The 19,656-nt window shown below is 47.9% G+C and overlaps 2 protein-coding genes across 2 annotated transcripts in view; both read right to left on the bottom strand.

Annotated features, from left to right (window-relative positions):
• Nucleotides 1–14,260, bottom strand: part of kiaa1109 (KIAA1109 ortholog) — a 34,429-nt gene extending 20,169 nt beyond the window's left edge. The window contains exons 1-45 of the mRNA XM_049741314.1: nt 14,113–14,260; nt 12,728–12,848; nt 12,536–12,652; nt 12,374–12,452; nt 12,228–12,292; nt 11,908–12,082; nt 11,622–11,703; nt 11,336–11,529; nt 11,082–11,161; nt 10,824–10,974; nt 10,575–10,731; nt 10,291–10,369; nt 10,101–10,192; nt 9,864–9,981; nt 9,643–9,798; nt 9,299–9,396; nt 9,028–9,212; nt 8,746–8,852; nt 8,444–8,667; nt 8,149–8,364; nt 7,839–7,976; nt 7,375–7,551; nt 7,086–7,214; nt 6,784–6,903; nt 6,355–6,701; nt 6,003–6,253; nt 5,545–5,785; nt 4,938–5,429; nt 4,589–4,853; nt 4,350–4,487; nt 4,205–4,275; nt 3,965–4,138; nt 3,650–3,770; nt 3,395–3,544; nt 3,149–3,276; nt 2,806–3,008; nt 2,541–2,741; nt 2,221–2,432; nt 1,923–2,074; nt 1,675–1,825; nt 1,456–1,608; nt 1,125–1,365; nt 712–860; nt 376–607; nt 150–299 (exon numbers count right to left, since the gene is read on the bottom strand). Coding sequence (XP_049597271.1) covers nt 150–299; nt 376–607; nt 712–860; nt 1,125–1,365; nt 1,456–1,608; nt 1,675–1,825; nt 1,923–2,074; nt 2,221–2,432; nt 2,541–2,741; nt 2,806–3,008; nt 3,149–3,276; nt 3,395–3,544; nt 3,650–3,770; nt 3,965–4,138; nt 4,205–4,275; nt 4,350–4,487; nt 4,589–4,853; nt 4,938–5,429; nt 5,545–5,785; nt 6,003–6,253; nt 6,355–6,701; nt 6,784–6,903; nt 7,086–7,214; nt 7,375–7,551; nt 7,839–7,976; nt 8,149–8,364; nt 8,444–8,667; nt 8,746–8,852; nt 9,028–9,212; nt 9,299–9,396; nt 9,643–9,798; nt 9,864–9,981; nt 10,101–10,192; nt 10,291–10,369; nt 10,575–10,731; nt 10,824–10,974; nt 11,082–11,161; nt 11,336–11,529; nt 11,622–11,703; nt 11,908–12,082; nt 12,228–12,292; nt 12,374–12,452; nt 12,536–12,652; nt 12,728–12,833 — 7,267 coding nt within the window. The 5' untranslated portion in view covers nt 12,834–12,848; nt 14,113–14,260. The remainder of the gene's footprint in view (nt 1–149; nt 300–375; nt 608–711; nt 861–1,124; nt 1,366–1,455; nt 1,609–1,674; nt 1,826–1,922; nt 2,075–2,220; nt 2,433–2,540; nt 2,742–2,805; nt 3,009–3,148; nt 3,277–3,394; nt 3,545–3,649; nt 3,771–3,964; nt 4,139–4,204; nt 4,276–4,349; nt 4,488–4,588; nt 4,854–4,937; nt 5,430–5,544; nt 5,786–6,002; nt 6,254–6,354; nt 6,702–6,783; nt 6,904–7,085; nt 7,215–7,374; nt 7,552–7,838; nt 7,977–8,148; nt 8,365–8,443; nt 8,668–8,745; nt 8,853–9,027; nt 9,213–9,298; nt 9,397–9,642; nt 9,799–9,863; nt 9,982–10,100; nt 10,193–10,290; nt 10,370–10,574; nt 10,732–10,823; nt 10,975–11,081; nt 11,162–11,335; nt 11,530–11,621; nt 11,704–11,907; nt 12,083–12,227; nt 12,293–12,373; nt 12,453–12,535; nt 12,653–12,727; nt 12,849–14,112) is intronic.
• A 260-nt stretch (nt 14,261–14,520) lies between these two features.
• c9orf72 (C9orf72-SMCR8 complex subunit) lies at nt 14,521–18,890 on the bottom strand. The gene is made up of 10 exons (XM_049740204.2): nt 18,709–18,890; nt 17,915–18,408; nt 17,745–17,840; nt 17,422–17,486; nt 16,657–16,729; nt 16,384–16,500; nt 15,617–15,852; nt 15,484–15,541; nt 15,291–15,400; nt 14,521–15,087 (listed from the first exon to the last, which is right to left on the bottom strand). Exons 2-10 carry the CDS (start codon nt 18,359–18,361, stop codon nt 14,901–14,903), a joined length of 1,389 nt encoding a protein of 462 aa, XP_049596161.1. The 5' UTR covers nt 18,362–18,408; nt 18,709–18,890; the 3' UTR covers nt 14,521–14,900.
• Nucleotides 18,891–19,656: the final 766 nt, after the last annotated feature.

The following is a 19,656-nucleotide window of genomic DNA, read 5'->3' as shown; positions in this document are numbered from 1 at the left end:
ATCCAATGAGTCTAGAGAAACTGACACATTTACAAACAGTTCAATGGAATAAGGGACTTGAAACGTTCAGGTTATCATTTCATAGCATTCTATTCTCCAATTTGGAGACAAAACGAGGACGAGGGTGCTGTTATCGGTCCAAATTTTACCTGTCTGGAGGCTATTGTGCTGCGATCGATTCACCGGCGAGTCCTGGACCGCAGCCCCGCTCCTGTTCCCCACGGCGTTGGACATCCAGTTGTAAAAGCTAACGGAAGACGGCTCGGACAGCAGCGGGTGCTCTGTCAGCATATCGGTGCCTGCAGAGAGCGCAGACGGGAAACCGTGGGTTCATCTCGATGCCAAAGGACCAATATTAGACAGACAATCGGGCACCTGTCCGAGTAAGGGAACCGCTCTTGGCTGTTGTGGCAAAGGACGGATCGTTCCTCTGAGGCGTGCCCTCCAGCAGGTTGTGCAGACTGCGAAAGCTTCCCGTTAAATTGCTCAGGAGACTCTCTTTCCTGGGGCTGTCCTTGACCGGCAGGCCCGCACGGCTCACGTGGGCCGGCGAGTCAGCGGCTGTGTCGCCGCTGGTGTAACTCAGAGATTGATACGGATGGGAGCCCTGGGCACGCGTGACAAATGCATGTCAGGTTCATGCTCAGCGAGCTGGATGGATGGATGGATCACATGGTCATTCATTTGGATTTTTTTTCTTCTCTCCTTTACCTTGATTCGCAGTGCAGACTCGCTGTGTGCATGGGACTTTGAGAGTTTCCTCATGATCTCCACTCCGCTGACAGGACCAGAGTTTCCCTCTTTTGGTGGCGGACGACCACACGCTCCCTCCAGCAGCATGGTGTGTTCACTCACTGTGGCTTCACAGAAAGGATAGAAAAGCCACAAAAGACCAAATGACTGTTGGTAGGGAGTCAAACTTGAATTGTCCCGCAAGGTTTTACCAGAAATCGCTTTTCTACCTATAACTCAGCATGATAACATTTTGGGATGATTTGAAAGGATTCATGGTTCGGTGGGACCAAAATATATTTATTTGGCCTTTGGGAAATCATTTCTTATGTGCTACGTGGTAATATGTTCCTCGTAATTGAATGCTTTGCTTTGCTTTGCTTTGCCGGCACCTGCATCGTATTCAAATTCGGCTCCATCTCCACTGGTGTCGCTTTGCAGTGCTGCACCGTTGTCCAAGCCCAGGACTGTCTCAACCAGGTTCTGGTGAGGTTCCTTTGGTTTTGTAAGCTGATTGGGCCTCATCAGACCAATAGCTTTGAAGCCCTGAGTCACCACAATAAATTTCATCCACTGTCGAGCCAAAGCCACGAGACCCTTCTTCAGAGTCACTAAGGCGGGGACTCCATCGTTCTGCAATGAAAAAAACGAAAAACCATCGAGGCAAGAAATCGAGCACAAAAAGACAGCATTGAAAAGCAATTGCATTCGAGGTGTACTAACCATGGTCGCCTCCTCAATGACCGAATAGTCGGCCTGTTGCAAATAGCGGTGAAGGATGTTGCAAAGCATACAGGAGGGATTCTCGTGCAAGTAGTGAGCTCGCTTGGTCACGCGATTGTACTTGCTTCGGATTGGGATGTGGATGCTCTTTTTCTGCAATGTGACAGACACCATTTAGCGGTTGGGCAAAATGGCCGCGGAGCCCATCACCCAACTGACCTCAAGCGCCTCGGTCATAATGCAGCCCATGACTGCGCAAACACGGAGGGTGCCCTCCATGTCCAGTTTGCGAAGGGAAGATTTGAGCTGGTCGATGGGCACCAACCAGGCGCCGATGGCCGGAGTGGCGGTGCTGAGCAGATTTAACTGCCTGGAACAAAGAAATACGAGCGTCTGCTGCCTGTGCCTGAGCAAGATGAAACGACTTCCCAAAGAGTGTGAAAGCATTTCGTGGCACGGTTGGTTACCTGGAGATGGCCTGCGAAGGCGATCGCACGTTGGTGGGAGCAGCAAAACTGAACCAAATCTCGCGGATCGTCAGTTTCATGCTGCTGGAGTCGGGCGGCGGAGGCATCAGTGGAAGGTCTTTCTTCAAGTCGTCCGACTCGACCCCTTCGTCCTGCGCAATCGGCACGTCGATTAACGTCCTCGTCAAAGGTTGGCAGCGCGGACAGCAAATTGACACAATTGGGTATTTTGCTCCATCTTCCCGTTCACGCCCCAATATCCTGATTGTGCGGGAGGTGCCTTTTTCTCTCGTCATACCTGATCATCCGAGTCAGAGTGTCCGTTAACATCAGAAGGGGGGCTAACAGCATCGCGTGGTAAGTTGTCATCAGACGCGTCAGTGCTGTAACCGCTCCCAGTCTGCGAGCCTATGGATCCGTTGGCCTTGGGGAGTCCCGCTTTGCCGTCAGTATCCGAGCGGCCCATCACGCCAAAAGCGTTGTAGAGAATGGCTCCCGACTGACGACCACCTGCTCCGTTATAAACGTCAAGGTACACGGGCAATCAAAACAACAACAACAACAAGCCAGAGTTTTTTTGGTTTCTTTTTTCTCTTTTCTTTCCAAGAGTCGCTTTACCTTTGACTGTAAGGTTCTCAATGCCACATTCAAACATGATCCAGCCCCATTTCTCAAGAGAGGTGGCAGCGCGGCTCAGGTCACCTGAGCTTCCATGCACGTCTGTCTCATCAACTAGAGAAAATTCCTCCGTTTCCTCCAGGCCAAACAGCACTTTGGACTTCTCGACGGGGATTGCGGTGATGGCGCAAGTGCCAATGTCTGTGGGTGGGGAACAATTCAAAGGATCCAAATCCAATCCAAAGCAGAAGGACAAAGCACCCACCTGTGGAGTCGAGGCCTCTGAGCTGGCTGTGGATACGGTGGATGTTGAGCCTTGCGGCTATTTCTTTGCCTTTCTCGATGCCGGCGTTGGAACGTAACGAGCCAGATGACTGAGGCTGCATCTTGGTGGCAGATGCGTACTTCTCTAACATAACAGAGGGTCGCCCGTGTTCTGTGGTGTTGGGGGTTTCTTCCACAATTCCCCTGGAGGGGAGGAGAGAGAGAGAGAGAGAGAGAGAGAAAAAAAAGCCTTCTTTTTACAAAGCCAATAATGCCAACAATTATTTATGCTTAGTAGGGGTGTTAGAAATGACAAATCTATTGCTGACGAGTTAAGGCCTCACCTATTCATCCTGAATTGGGTGGCAATCCTATCAAAGCACAGCGCCACAAGAGACACGTGTGTGACGGATTTACTGGAGCAGGATGGGAGACCCTCTTCTACAGAAGCCTGTAGGAGGCAAAGGTTGACCTGAAAAGAAAAATAACACAACAGATGTCAATGATAGACTTTGCCAGAAACATTCATGCTTGAATGCAAATGTTTTTTTACGCTGATGATATTTTCCAAAACAGGTCCTAAAGATCACCTTAGGGATTGAGACGTTGGCTTGAAGGCCCTTGATTTTCACATTATCCGGTTTGACAGACAGGTCCGTCTGGCCTTGGGAGATATTGAGGGATCCGTGGGCCGTGGCCTCATTCTTGGAAAGCTTTTGCTCCTGCTTGAACGCTTGGCTCTGTGGAAATAGAGAGTCATAACAATCATACATGGACACAAAGCACATTCATCCAGCCGCCGTAGGTCAAGTACAACCATTGCGATTTCCCTTTGGAGCACTTACAGATTCGGAAACCGTGGACTTGCTGATCTGATAAGCCTCATTGAGAACTTTACCGTGTAGGTCATCGAGAATGGCCGCAGGATGACGGATACTGGCAAAGTGCACCATGGACTCGATGTACCTGAAACCAACGAAATACACAACGTGGCAGTAGGGACGGCGGCAACGCGGCGGGAAAAGTCAAGACGTGAAAAAAGAGTTGCGAGTGATTTTCAAAACTAATCCGTTTTGACAGAGACTCGGTTTGCTTTTTGATCAGTTCCGTTTTTATTCCTATTCAGATTTTTAACAAGACAACCAAAGGGTGTTTTGTACCTGTCCAAGGATTCCGCCACAAGGGGTGTAAGCACCACATTGATGGCCCCCTTCACCTCCACTATGGCTGTGGTCCTGGTCTGAGCCAAAGGCTGCTCCAGAGACCAGTCATCGGTCGTCGTGTCCTCGTCGGTATTCTCCATAGCTCTCTTGTCCAGCGGAGTATACGGCGTACTGGAGAAAATCACCAGAGCGATTGAGATGGGTGACACTTGTATGGAACATTCGGACGGGTTCTACCTGCTGTTATCTCCCATCAGCTGAAGTCCTCTATCCAACAGTGAATTGGCTGAAAGGCCTTGTTTGATCACCTGAAATCAGTCTTATTATACCGTCGTCCAGAGTACACACGTATGACTGAACGGAGAAACTATTGAACAAAAACCTTAAAGCTCGGAACGGAGAGCTGGTCAAAGGAGCCTGCGCTTTCTTCACTTGTCGGCGTGTCAAGATCTAAGGGACGATGGAGAGAAGACTTGGAGGTCCTCTTATTGGTGGGCTGCTTGATGGACCAATTGGACACCTTATAGAAAAGAAAAGAAAAGAGCCAGGTTAGCATTGCAGCAATGGCTCAACTAAGGACAGCAACTTGGGGTGGACTATCACGGATGATTAACACGTCACCTGATAGTGGGCCAGGTAGTTCTGGTAGCACGCCATCACGTGGGGCTGTCTGGTCACCGGGCCGGGCTCCGCCAGCTTTTCGGCCTCCACCGAGCTCTCTTCCTCCATGGCTAGAGCAGATACGAAGGAGGCCTGGGATATGTGGCTTGGCAGCGGCTGGGAAGGCAACATTGGCGGCAGAGGCAGAGGACGTGGCTCGGTGATCAGCTCCCCGTTGAGGAGGTAAGTGAGAGGACCTTCCACACTGTGGTAGATGGAACTCCGGCTAAGCCAGATGGAAAATACGAAGGCAGCTGTTCAAATGCACATTTGGACAAAAGGTTCCTTTTAATCGCAGGATGGAGCTGACCTGTAGTTCTCCATGTAATAAGGCGGCTGCGGCGGTTGCTGCATCTGCTGCCGCCTTCTCTTTTTGCGTCCCGGGTATGTCCCCGGACCCTCGTCGGCGCTGCTGATGGGCTCAAAGTCTTCGGCGGCAGAGAAGTAGGCTTCGCTGTCAGCCACGGACATGCTGGAGTCGGCCGAGCGGTACTGATGGAAGGTGCTGGAATCCGCCGAGGGCGTGAAGGGGAACGAGCCGTAGCTTCGACGTTGACGCGGCGAATCCAGGACGTTCTCGTCGCTGCGAGAAACGTCGCCGCTGAATTGGACGCCTCCGGAAAGCACCGGGGGAGGCTTGTCGTTGAAAACGGCGGCCGACAAGCTCTTGGTGCTGCCTAATCGACCGGAGTGCACCGAGGATTGGCGCTTGAGGGGCGAGCAGAGGGGCGAGCGCACGGAGGTGCGTTCCTGGGAGGTGTTGGGCGAGATGGGCGAGCCCTCCGGGATATCCTGGAAAGCGCTGAAAGAGTCACAGGCGCCAACGGCGCATTTTATTCAGCGGCGGGCAGAGCTCATATCGATCAAAGCTTTGAAAATGCATTGCAGAGTCGGGTGCCTCCATGCTCCATACTCACTCAACAGAACTTTTGCCATTGACAGGAACCATGCGTTGTTCCACACTTGGCGAGGGGGAGTCCCTTTCTCCAGCGAGCAGGGGTAGCGCGGCACTGGAGGAACTATTCTCCTCAGAGGAAGATGCAGAGCTGTGAGAGCGTAGAGGGACTTGGAGACTAAGGTGCTGCTGACCTCGCCGCTCAGGCACCTCGGGAGGCAGGCACGGTGAGCGCGTGTCTGTTTTCAGGCCGACGACCCTTCCTGGGAAGAAAAAGAACAAACGCTGCCGTCAAAAAGTCCATTCCTCTAAGTGCCTGGGGAACATTTTGCTTCAGAGCAATGGCCTCTGGCTGATTAATGGCTCAGCATTCATCTCAACTAACGGACAAACAAAAGTATCGTAGAAAGGCATTTAGAGTCCTTGGTTTTTTGTTTTGCTTTGCTTTGCTACGCTACATTCAAGGTGATCAATCCCTACCATCCATTTTGGGTGTTTCCTTGGTCATAATCCACTCTCCAGGCTGAAGCAAAGACTGACCATAACACATATCGGATTCAGTGCTAGACGAAGAGAACGCAGATGAGGAGGAGGGTGTCATCTCTTCCAGTTTGAAGAAATCCAAGCCCATATTGGTTCCTCCAAAGAACCTGCAGCCTCCCAGGCAGCCGCAGCGATTCCTGCTGCGCTTGTTTCGAATGCCAGCCTCTTCGGGCCACAGGAACCAGAGTCTTGGAAGAACAATGGCTCAAGGGTTAACTTACAAGAAAGTAAACAAAGCAGTACTCCAGCGTTGATAAACGCTGCAAACAGCAAAAGACAAATTGCGTACCTTTTGGTCTGCGTGTCGTGTAGTTCTAAAAATTGCCTCTGGACTTCACATTTGGCCGAGTGGTCGGCAGCCAGGGCAATGTCGGCGGTAATGAGGTTCAGGTTGATGGAACCCGCCTCCAGCCAGACGGAGCGTCGCATCACTGCTGGCTGGCAGAGACTTAGTGGCTGACCCTGAGCTTGCCCCTGCCCGGCCGGCTGCAGCCTGCTCACGTCACAGTGCTGCTGCTGCTGCTGCTGCTGCTGTTCGATGAACTGCTGGATGTTGAGGTCCTGCACCACAGCACTGATGCCCTCTCCCACAGCCTGGTTGTGCAGGTTGCAGTTGGCTACACGTAAAATACCCGTCTGGAAAGAAGGCGAGTATGTTACACTGACAGATGCTGAGTACTTTGAGGTATAGTTAAGAAAAAGCGAGGGGGCGAAATACTTTGATATTAGCAGCGCAGCCATGTTCAACGATGAAAAGGTCCACTCCGTCCATGGCCAGTCGCGTCATGGTGTACTTGAGCTCCTCTGAGGTTCGACAGTGGCCCGGCAGGCAGGTCAACTAAAACGCAACAACGCGTTGGATGCTTTACATTTATTTAGGTTTTGTTTACTAAGATAATCACAGGGAAATTTGCACAAAAGCTGCAAATATGTCTCAACAAATATTATATTCAAACAGGACATGTGTATATATCGCTACAAATGTTGTGGCAAGCAAAATACCTTGGCATGGCAAAATACCTTGGCGTCGCAAATGCGACGGTCAACACCATGCTGGCAGATGACAGACGGCTTTGGTTGTTCCAGCTGGAACTCGCGGGACATCACATGGAAAACAAAATACTCCCCCCACTCGATCATACTGGCCACCTAAAAAACAAATAGTCGTAGCACGCAAAATATTTGGAACACTTTGATGTCATCATCTGTACAGTTGATAAACGTTTTATGATGGCGACAGTTTGGAAGCACCACCGTCACAGGACGAACAAGATTTGACTTCTCAAACAAGACACACACACACACACACCTGAGGAACAGTCACCCTCCCAGTGAATGCGCCTGCCTGCATATCGATGAGCCAGGCATATTCAAGGGTGTCGCTTCCCAGTGGAAGCCCCTGTGCAGAGAACATGGCATGTGCCCTCATCTGCAGGCCCGAGAGGCTTAGGTGGCCATCCCGCAACACCCCGTCCACCGAGGGACGCTACAATGCAAGGAGGAAGAAAAAGCACTTTTCATCTATGCCACCTTTGACATTCAAATTGTGCTAAAAGCTCAAGTGTACAACGTGCAGTATAAATAAATCAAGTCGATTTCAACAAAGATGAAGCTGAACACTGAAACACACCCATGAGCGGGAACTAAATACACACTGTCGTCGTCTATTCTTTCATGCAAAAATCAATAAGAACGGGAAAAACGATAGATGCAATAGTGCCTAAATGTAAAAGGAAAAAAAAAAACCGGAATCTTTTTTTTTTTTTTTTTTACCTGGTAGTTGTCACTGGCGAAAATGTGAACAGGTGACAGCAATAACTGAAGCATGGTCTCCTTGTAACCTTTCTTCATTTCAAAACATAAGCGCTCCAAGAAGCCAGAGGGACCTTCTGGCCCCTCACTGCTACAGTGCTGATCAAAACCAAGAAGACAAAGATACATAAGACAAGAGATCCTTACTAGAAATCAATCCAAGTCAATCAGATTGCAATGCAAATCAAAGGCAGGGCTGATGACCCTGATGACAGACAATGGGGAGCGAGCACTTGGCCGCTACATACTGTACAACGAAAGTCAGCCTTACCATCGGCAGTCGGCCATGGACTTTATAGAGATTAATGAGCACGGTTATGTCCCAGGGCCGCAGGTCCAAGGGATGGATGTCGGAACTTTCCTTATGGCAACCGTCTTCCATCCCGAGAGGGGACCAACCCAGGCCCGACGAGGAAGTGGACAAAACCGGACTGGACACCGTCTCTTCAAAGTCAGTGTACATGTCATCTTCTCCAAAATAATTCTCCTGAGAGGAAGAGTGGAACGTTACTCGGTGACTATGGCTTGTGCTGCGTGGCACTACTTTCAGACTAACCACAATATACCTTGATGGATATCAAAGCCCTGAGTAAAGGCCCATACAGGATAATTTGAGAATCAGGAGACATTTCCATCTCCACGTGAAGTCGGTCCGGAGGAAGCTCTGAGGGGTCGCTCGGTATCCGGCTGTGGCCGCCTGAGGAAGAGGTGTAGTACGGGTGGCCGCGCTGTCCCAAAGTGTGTTCCGGGGGCCGTAGAGCTGACAGCATCGATTCCTCCATTTCAGAAACTGCAGGTAGGAAAGATACTTCCTCGGTAAGTCACCCGAGTTTTCAAACAGACAGGAAATGCGCGGCTGAAAGCTTACACGACTGTTTGAGTTGCTCATCAGCTTTTTGGGGATAAATGGGATGCCATGTGTAGTCAATGATGAGCAAGAAGTTGGGTACGCTCCAACAGTCAACCCAGCCAGCTCTGATGTGAAGAAGAAATTGCAGTTGAAAGTTACTCTCTGAGACGACATTTCAGATGCTGAGGCGGCTTATAGTCCAGAATCTCATTCAAGAAGCGATATTTTCAAATGTCAATGTGGTATTTCTTTTTCTTTTGCATTGCGGCGAAGCCCCATTTCTTCTCCCCCACAACTCACTCTGCGTGGGTGATATTTCTCCAGCGGGACTTGTTGAGTTTAGGCGGCGGGGCGCTTTGATTTTCCCCTGGCGTGAACATGTCTTGGGGCAGCTTGACATTCTGGTAATCTTTGGCAAGGGTGAGGAGGGGGTAGCGGCTGGGGTGGCACTCTGGCAGAGACAGTCGCATGTCTGTGTCCTCTGCCTGAAAATGTCAGCATGAACACACAAATCCTATTTTGTCACACACATGTACATTCCAAGCAAATCTACCTCCCACAAATGACTAACCTTCAAGCTGAAGCGGGTATGGCAGGTGGTTGGAACAAACTCGTTGAAAGGCAAAATGAAGTCTATATTCAGCGTTTCACCACATGCTGCCAGGTACACTGCAGATGGAGAGAGAGAAAAAAAAAAACCTGTCAAACGTACACTGACTAAAGAATCCAAAGCATCGTCATTGCTTCCAATACAGAGGAGACGGCAGTTGAGCGTATCAAAGAAAAGTTCAAGCTGGATACGGTAAAACGGAATTTTGCTTCACTAGTAAGGTCACTATGAGGCACTTAGGTTCATAGGAAAATAGTCACTGCCGCGACATTATACGAGAATACTAAAGAATTTGCCTTCCTCACCATTCTCTTGTTGCTTGGTGGAGCAGTCAATCCAGTTGTGCTGGTTTGCTGCCCAGATCATCTCAAACTGGTGAAAAAGTATTTTGAATGTCCAGGAATAGGGAACAAAGGAGTAAATGTCCGGAGCGTTGTCACTCGCCCAGTCCTGAATCAAATCTGTAAGGCCAACCCAAAACAAGTCATCAAAATCCTTTTTACTACCTTTTGCTTTTCTTACTCACCAGTGAAAAAGTTTTTCTGGGCGTAAATGAAGTGGTATGTGGCCTTGTACACCTCAATCTCACACTGCCAAGACTGGGGCATGTTCCACACCCGGGGGTAGCTGGCAATCACGTGGAACTGAAAAAGACATTTGGGCGAATTCTTTCCTTTGAAATGACATGTGCTCGATGGACACCAAAGTGCATCTTAACGTCTCAGGAGTGACTACTGTCCCTGGAGCTCCAACTGCTACTTACAGCTAACATCTCAGCCTCAAGGAGAGTCCGGTACTGCATGCTGCTGGTGGTGTCGACGTGAAGCAGCTGCCCTTTGATGGTGGGCAAATAGCCTGAGGGAAGGAGCAACAAGCAGCGCCATCAGTTATTTGGGGGAGGACAGAAAAAAAAAAAAAACCTCAAAAATATCTAAATAGCACAAAAGTCGTACTAGTCTCTCCAACAGTCATGGGGATGTTGACTTCCAGGTAAGAGCCAGCTCCTACATTCACATGGATGGCATTGGTTTCCTAGTAACAAGAATAAAGACAGGCAAGTTTTGGTTGCTAGCTAGTATGTCCAGAACAGTACAGAACATCCTATACGGGAAAAAGACAACACATCGCAGTACGCAATGCTAATATTTTGAAGGCTCTGGATGATGGCGGAACAACAGCAGCAGCAGCAGCAGCAGCGGCAGCAGCAAAAAAAAAAATATTCAAGCGCATAACATACCCGTTTTTTGGTAAAAAGTAGGTCAATGGTGGCATCGGCAATGATGTTCATACGGAGCTCAAAGGCCTGTATCTGCCTGGGTTGTCCCGGCTGGGCCATTTCAGTCGCCTTCATGTCCTGATAGTCGGCCGGCAAGAAGAACTTCCAGAGACAATCCCTATGAAAAAAGTGTGTTGAAGGTGGCTTGCTTCCCGAGCTTACTGACACCGAGTAAATATGACATTGCAGTTTTGTAAACTTTCCGCGCACCTCTGGCGATCCGCCCAGGGGCCGTAGTTGAAGTCGGTTCCTTTTCCACAGACGATGTCGAGACCCCAGCACGGAGGAAGGTCCTGAAGCTTATCGTCCTCGCTGGGTGTCTCAGCTTCCTCCCCGATCGCTTGCTCCAGCGGCACCACACCTGCAGATTCACACACCAAAAGGTTGCTGCTATTAGCTTGGCAGCCATCAAGTAGACGTTGTCAATATTCCCGTTGTTGCGTGCGTGCGTGCGTGCGGATTTCATACCAGGCTCATCTTGGTAGTAGTAGATGTCTACATCATTGGACTGCATGACCACAAAGCCTTCACCCATCAGCCTGGGAGGTCTGCCATGAAAAAGACATGTTGGGTGACGCGTTCAGAAGCTGCACGCCATCTTCACATTCCCACAAGGGTTTGTTTAACAAACGCAGCGTCAAGAGTAGCTTGAATTTGGCCCTTGCACACACTTGACTCGATTTCACTTGAAAAATGACAAAGCTGGATCGTAAGGAACGCACTCATCGGTCTGCATGCCAACATAGCGTGGGCTGGGAACCAGCATGACGCGCACGTTCTCCAGCGAGCCCTTTACAATGTGCATGTACTGGTCCAGGTGGCTGGATGGAGGCTTGGTGGCGTAGGTCAGAAAGGCATCCTCAAAGTTCAAGCACAGCGTCTGCGGGAGGTGGTGATTCCCAAATGCCAGTCGGCCCTTCGCAAGGAGAGCGCAAAACCAAAAACGACACTTTCTTAACACGTGTTCAACATGGAACGAATCAAGGCACTCATTCGTAGCAAACTCACCGTACTGATGTTAACTTTGATGACAGGAATGAGAGAGCGCCAAGACGAAGTGGGGTCTGGATTCTCGGTTTGAATGTTGACACTGCCAAAGAAGCAAAATGAAAAATTCAGTCCTGCCAGTCTCCCCATCGCTTGCTTTGAAGGAGAACCACCCTAGGACCGACACATTGAGCTCGACTCGAGCCTTCCTGGTGCTGGATTTACAGTAGCAAATGCTAAGGGGAGCCCACAAAATGACAAGAACTGAAGACCGCTAAAACTGTAGACGTGTAAAAGCAAGTCTTACCGTTCCAGGGTCTTGCTTTTTCCAGCCCCTTCGCGGTCGTCATCTTTCTTGAGCCTGCTGAGTGTCGGCTCCAGGCCGAAGGTCTCTTGCAGGCGGGCGTAGAGGTCGGTCCGATTGTAGACGTGGAACTCAAAACCGTTAACCGTCACGTAAAGCCTGGTCTCCGCCTTGGGGTCTGATGACACAACAGAGGGATACGTCAACACATTGAGGCAGACCCAGATTTGGGCCTGCTTGGGTCATTTCATTTGCACGTTCTCCACGCCTTTTTCCACTTGAAGATAGTCAAGACAGAAATCCCAAGCCTACGCTTGGCTCACCGTGCTGTTTCTGCTTGGGGTTATACATTTTCCACCAGCGGAATATGAGAAAGCCATCTTGTATCCTATCCAAGGAGAAATTTAGAAAAAAAGAAGAATGCATCAAAAGATGGGATCTTGGTTACGGATCACAGAGGTCAGATTACCTGATGGACATGTCTTGGTTGATATAGTAAACCTCTCGGAACATGACCTTTCCTGACAGCACAGAGAAGGAGAAGGAGCCTACGGAACAAGATGAGACCAGTTTGGTGTTGGACACCACATGCAGGAATACATTTATTTGCAAGCGCTGCTGACAAGCTCACCGATCCGAATGTAGCCATCCTTGTAGAGTCTGTTGATAATGTGGGTGAGGATGAGGCCAATGTTTCTGGAGTTGTAATAGGTCAAGTAGATGATCCATCCGCAGGACAGAATGGTGGCTTGATGACAAAACACAAGCAAGTGATTGGATTGGATTCCCCCCCCCCCAATCAGCTAATGCTTAAAGAACTTACCCACGAGGAGCCATATGAAGTTGGAATTGCGCTTGATGAGAAAGTTATCCAAATCCCCGAAACTGGGGAATGTGCTTTCGTTGTTTTTGGAACCAAGCACATCCATGGCTACTGTCGACAACTAGAAGAGAAAGCAAAAGAGATTGAATAAGCAAAAGCGGGATTGCTCATTTACCGCCATCATTATCGGTGATCCTTTGATTGTTATCTATCCGTGGCCAGGAAAAGGTTTTCGTAGTGACGGTACAATTCAGGTTACATTGCGGGCGTAGGAATGGAACATCATTAATCACCTGGACTGTGACCGCCCGCACAAGTTTAGATCTGGTATTCAAGATTATTTTGGGCCTTACAGGAGGAATGACTTTGTTTGGACATAGTGTTGCAGGAGGGCGTTTATACAAGTGCGTGCAGCAGTGGGGCTTTGAGTGAATTCATTCAGCCACTCTTAGTGATCAAAAGCTTGAGAACTGTTGCACACAAACACAAATCCCTACTAATCCAACCAAAAATGTTTGAGGGAAAAAAACGCCATCACCACTTGCTATGTTCTGCCGTGGCAAGCAAACCTTGCTACCGACAAAGGACACTTTGTGCACAACGCAACGAGCAAGTTCATTCAGATTTCCAGTGACCCACGAGAAGTTATTTCGTGGGACAGTGATCATTTAATATTCGCTACAGATGTACTTGAAAATATCATGTAAGAAAAATCACCAGCAAAAGAAATGACCTAGAGCGATCTTTTGTCTTTCAATACCGTTTGGCATGTCAATAAGTGTCATGTGTAATGCCAGTTAGTTCATGACCTCTCACGTACCTTACTTTGGAGTAAAATTCACACTTGGACGTGCTAACAGAGAGACGTCATTTTATTCCAAATAAGTCAGGGTCAAATGGTTGAGTGTCGACTTCAACTTGTTTTGTTTACAATGTGAACTTAAGGGGACCTAATACACGAAACGACATTTCATGTGGATCGATTTTTTTGCAAATGTGATTACGCATTATCATCTGGTAGAGTGCATGAAAGCATTGAGATTTAAAATCGGGGGCATGCCTGCCTGCCTGCCTGCCTTCCTGCCTGCCTGCAAGCATCGATGCTAATCCTCAATCTTGAGTAATTTCCTCAGTGCAGTATTACTCTCGGTACAGGCAAGAACCCGGCCGGCGGCATGGCTCATTTGAGATCCAACATTCGTCGAGGACGCTGCTCAGAGTAGCCTTTGCAGCTACTTGACAAATGACAGTTGTAATTCAACGACAATGCCAATAATCAAGCTGAATATCATCAAGTTAGCACCATGCTAATGACAGCGGGCCGCACCCTGCAACTTCACCTTAAATAATAAATGAAATGAAGTCATTTAACGGCATTACAGTACCTTGATGCCCTCGGTAAAGGCTGCCGTTTCATCTTTGCACCGGTTATCCAACGGTTGTTGTCATTTTATTGCGCCAGGTATGGAGAGTTTGCATCCTCTGCTGAATATTTACCTGGCTTTCGGCCAGTCGACATCTCTTCCGGTTATGACGACAGCAGCTCCTCGAACGACCAATAGGAATAGTTGAAAAGTGTCAGTCTGACCAATCAAAGAGGAATGTTTTCTCAAAACGAAAGTCGTCGTAATGGGGCGGGACTAGTCTTCAAAACAGCATCAAAAATAAATAAAAACACTTTGGAACACTTTAGTCTTGATCTCGGATTATGTCTCCAGGCTTTGCATGACACAAGATATTTTAATTAGGTCAGTGCATTTGCAATATTCACACTCAACAGAAACAGTCAATAATCATTTTCTCACGATGTACTTTTTATTGGACTGTAGGCTATACCAGAGTTTAATTCTGAAGGTCAACACAGTCGAATAAAATAGCAGACACCTTTAATAAATAGCATTTTGAAGCCACATGCAAAATAATACAAGGCAGCAGGCGACTAACAACGTCTAACGGCATGTATATTATTCATATCACATAGAACAAACTTTAACTTTATAGCACATTATAGTAAAAGCAGATCAAGAAAAAAAAAGTCACATAAACAGTACTTATTTCAAGTGATTGCTTGGACAAACGAAAATGTGGGTATGGAAAGAAAACACATGTATTTCCATATGCAAAAAACCCCACTGTTTCTTAAACAAAAGGCGCATGCGGGTGGAGAAGACAATCAAAAGTTCATAAGAACATCTCTTTCCTGCATGCTTGTGTAGAATGGCTTTCCAAACACAAATGAGTGTAGTCCTGCTCTCAACTTCTCAGCAAAGGCCATAACAATGTTCAGGTCTCCTTCCACCATCAGATCCAGGTCAGTCTTTAAATTGCGCAAGGTCCGGAAAGGCTTTTTCCCCTTTTGACTGTATAGCCAAAGAGAGACAACGGTTAGCAAAACAGCAGTTCACATCAGCTCTTTTCACTAGCATCTCTCCTGCTGGTTGGATGTGCCGTCCGACATCAACGGCGGCGCTGCAACCGCAGCTAAAATAGTTGTACAGCAAAAACGCCTGCCTGCCTGCCTGAAGGCTGCCCACCCCCCCCCAAATTTGTGAACCACTCTTACGTCTCATCCTCGATGTACTTGAGCAGTGTGAGGGCTTTCCTGTGGAGGAGCAAGAGGAACTGAGCCAAGTAGGTACTCCGCAGGGAAAGGCCGGGCCGCAGCATGAACACCTGACGTGGAAGGTCGTACGGAAATGTTCCATCGCATAGCCCGGCCGAGAGGTTGACGTGCAGTGCGGCAAAAGTCAACTTACCTCATCTATGAAGGACTTCACCAAAGTGTCTTTGTGCATGACATCTTGAAATATATTCCTACAAACAAGTACAGTACAGACAAATGTTTGTGAAAGCCGACCGTACGAGACGAAAAGCGGCCGATCGACGTACAGGTCGGGTGTGAAAGTGTCGTCGGTGGCGATGACGGTGTCGGGAGCTATGTCCTCTTCGCTGTCGCTCTTCCAAAGCGTATTGAGCTCAGAGCGCATATAGCCACGTTGGTGGTAAGTATGCTCGTGACACGGCGGCATCTGCTTGACCGTGTTGATGTCCACGTCAATGTGTGTGCTCGGGTAAGGGGAGTAGAGAACCTGGCGGAAGGGCAGTACAAAGCTGCCGGCGGAGTCCTGCAAAACAGAAAAGGCGCACGGTGATTTTCCTTCCCCAACTTTACCTAAACTCCTATTCCATGCAAGGAAGGAAGGAAAGAAAGAAAGAGAGAGAGAGAGAAAGAAAGAAAGAACGAAAGAGAGAACGAAAGAAAGAACGAAAGAGAGAACGAAAAGAAAAAACATCAATTCATCTTCCTGAAAACAGGCTCTGTCATCCATCCCCTTGTGATTTGTTGTTCCCGTTGACATGAAAGATGGCGTCCAAACAAGAAAGTGCAAAACAGCCACTTTGAGAGGAAACACTCTGCTGAGTTTGTCTGCGCTTGCTTGTTTCATGATTCTTGATTGTTGTTGGGTTATGCTATGAATATTTGAGTGCGCGCCATTCAGTTTGCTAAGGTGCCTCGTGTCGGACACGGTTATGCAAAATCTAAAACGGATTCATTAAGGAACGAGCCAAGGAGAGTCTAATCGGCACATAGTTGGCAAATGCCTCAAAATAGAAGTAGCGGGCCGTCGAGTGTTGACATTTTAGAAGTTGCTTACCTTGAGCAGACCCTGAACAAAAAGGCCGGTGTCATATTTGAAGGATGAGTCTGCCTTGCAAAGGCGAGAACATTTCTTCTCGGTGGCAGTAAGAAAGAGGCAAAGCGTTCGCACAATCTGGTGGAAGGCAAAAAAGAAAATCAGTCTCAGATCGAGTCAATTGAAAAGCTGAGAAACCAGTATAGACACAATATGTATGACAAAAACAAAGTGGCATTTTAACAGGGGGGGTGTAGACTTTTTAGATCATCACGCACGCACGCACGCTCTTACCTTGTTTACTTTCTCTGGGTTGCTTCCAACCACTATTGAACAACCACAAGTCTGGAGATGAGAGCTGATGGCCCTGCATCACACAAACAAGATGATCAATCACTCAATCATTTTCTTTTCTTATCTTGTTCAATTTATCACCAATGCCAATGAGCTGAGTCCTTCAGAAAGAAGTGGCTTTTACGCGCTTGCTGGCTCCAGCAAATTGATCAGCCATGCATTTCTCGGTAATATAGCCGTAGACTTTCGCTCCCCCAAAATTGGCATGGCCGTGAATAGCCACATCGACATTTGGCGGTCTCCAGCGCTACTCCAGCTGTTGCCAACGTCTTTGGCGGCTGGATGAACATGCCATTTAGCACCCACAAGTATTTGAAATTCTACATGACAATCGGAGTCAATCACATGCAACACCACAGCAGTTGATGCCAAGAAATGCAAACATTCTGCTCTTTCTGGTTTATGGCTTTGAATACGGCCAAACGTGATCTACACTGACTGAACACTAAATCACGGTGACTGTTTGTATTCTTAAACTCCTTTCAGCTACAAATGTCCTTTCACCTTCAAATAAATATTCCAGACCATGATGCTGCAACAAACTTGAGCAATTTAGCCCCGGTCTTTGGAGTTCACTTCAGCTCCATTCAGCCCCTCAACTCACTGGAGGACTGATGGATAGGTGGGTGTTCATTTGGCACCGCCCTGCCACGTGACGTTTGCTCGGACGGACGGACACGACACGACGCGACGCGACGCGCTTACTTGTGGAGGAAATCCTCATGGCAGCTGTCTCCAATGTCATCATCATTTAGCATGGTGTCTTTGATCTAGTCGGATGCAGCAAATGTAAAGGGCAAAACGCGCGTATTAGGATGAAACAAATGTACTGGTCATTTTGCCGGATGAAACAAATGTATTGCTGGATGAAACAAATGTACTGGTCATTTTGCTGGATGAAACAAATGTACTGGTCAACAAATGTACTGGTCATTTTGCTGGACGAAACAAATGTACTGGTCATTTTGCTGGACGAAACAAATGTACTGGTTATTTTGCTGGACGAAACAAATGTACTGGCTACTCACATCTATATCTTCAGGCACACTGTGTGTTTTCATGGACGCCAGCAGCTCCATAACGGGAACTATTTCCAAGCTCAGCACCGCGACAATGTTGTAGCCCTTATCGAATCAAATGAAAGCTCAATGATGACTAGTAAACAAGAAAAGGAGTGAAAGTGGCGAGCGTCATCAACCTTTTGCATCCAAATGCGTCCCTTGCGGATAGCATGCTTTAACCTCTCCACACAGATGGTGTGCAAAGGCAGGTAGAAGGCCAGCTCCGTCTGCGGCAGAATAACGGACAAGGCGCAGGTGTTTTTGTCCCCCTTGAGCTCACCGTCGAAGATGAGCGACACGATGATGACACCCTTCTCTGCCAGCACGAAAAACTTCACGTCCACCGCGCCACATTCGGCACTGCGCAGAATCTCTCCATTTAATGTGTGATTGGCCAAGAAGGTCACGTCTCCATCGCTGAGGAACATGGCAGGATCACCCTTTGGTGCCCAGATGTGATGGACGCGAGGACCTAGGATATTGTCCCAGTAAGCAAAGGTGGCAGCCAGCAGTGGGCATTCTCCCTCGATTGCTACTTCAGACTTTGCCACGGCAGGTGACTGGGGTGGACACCCGCAAGACATTGAAGTAGAAATGTGACAATGTGTCAGTCTTCCAGTTAGCGGTCAGTCTGAAAAGTCAAAACAACAACAACAACAACAAGTAGTTCAACGTCACAGCCAAAGTCGTGCAAGATGTTTTTGTGTCTGAGCTTAAATGCAATCCCCATTGATCAGACCGTTACTTTTAACTGCATCAGTAGAGCACAATAAAAACGACTTCTATATCAAATCAGCCTGCAAAGATTGTAACCAAGCAGTAATACAAGTCATTACCCACATATTTCAAGCCGAATCGTATGTTGATTTGTCTACTATTGGAATAGCGGTTCATTTCACGGTGCTAACTTAGCTCCATAGTCGTAACTTACCTCTTTCGTCGTAGAAGTTGTAGTGTAGCTAAAGTTACTGATTCACCGCATAGATAGATTTCGTGTTGATCTGATGCAGCCAAATTGAAGGCGATAGATAGGTTTGTTTGCGTGCTTAAACCAAGTGCGCTTTTGTTGTCGTCGATCGACTTCCTGCTACGTCATTGATGATGTCATTTTAGGGTGGTCCCTCCCGGACGCCCTCTAGCGAAGGACTGTGGGACGTGTAATGTTGTTGCTGCCCAGCAAACAAACCGACGACATTGCGTGCAAAAAAACAAAAAAAAAAACATTTTGTGCACGTTTTCCCAACAAAAAAAACCCCCAACAACTCAGATTTGAATAGCATACTAGCGTGCGTTTGTCGTGCGTGATGTTTAACACGAGCCAGAAAGCTTTCAGCCGCTTGCTTGTGCGTTATTGATGCCAGATGAAGGGTCAGGGTCAGGGTCAGGGTTCCATCCATGTGCTTCACAACAGAGTTAAGCTTGGGAGGTTTCATACGCACACTGGCGGCTTCATTGTCAAAATTAGGGCTGCTATTTGATCTGGTTGAGGTTAATTCCGTGGTATCAAATGAACTCATGATATGCTGTTTATGATACTTACCTTACTTGTGTCATCAAATGTTGGCAATGAGCCACATCTCATGAATCTCCATTTCTTAACAAGTATCACATGACGCACGTCATCGTTTAATATCATTCGACATGATTCCATAGGATTCAATCGTTCTCCACATGATTCCACATTGTTCAATGTCATTCCGTACAATTCACTCTCATTTGATCTCACGATTCCAAGGCATTCCACATGCTCATATTTTGTCATGCAGCAATTGCTTGATCTATTTTCACTGCAAAGTGAAAAGAATTGGCCTCACTTTTGGAGGGGAGTTGAAATCATTGTACGTCTCAGCTTTCCATTTCTCCCCGTAGTTGTCTCATT

The sequence above is a fragment of the Syngnathus scovelli genome, chromosome 14 (assembly GCF_024217435.2).
Source record: "Syngnathus scovelli strain Florida chromosome 14, RoL_Ssco_1.2, whole genome shotgun sequence".
Taxonomy (NCBI): domain Eukaryota; kingdom Metazoa; phylum Chordata; class Actinopteri; order Syngnathiformes; family Syngnathidae; genus Syngnathus; species Syngnathus scovelli.
Note: the sequence above shows the minus strand (reverse complement) of the source record. Positions and strands in the feature narration are given on the sequence as shown.

Excerpts from the sequence above, each read along its gene's own strand:
- c9orf72 (XM_049740204.2), bottom strand. The coding sequence starts at position 18,361 with ATGTCTTGCGGGTGTCCACCCCAGTCACCTGCCGTGGCAAAGTCTGAA. Across the intron at positions 15,853-16,383 it reads TTGTTCAGGGTCTGCTCAAG|GACTCCGCCGGCAGCTTTGT; the intron begins GTAAGCAACTTC and ends TCTGTTTTGCAG. Across the intron at positions 15,088-15,290 it reads AAGTACATCGAGGATGAGAC|TCAAAAGGGGAAAAAGCCTT; the intron begins GTAAGAGTGGTT and ends TTGGCTATACAG.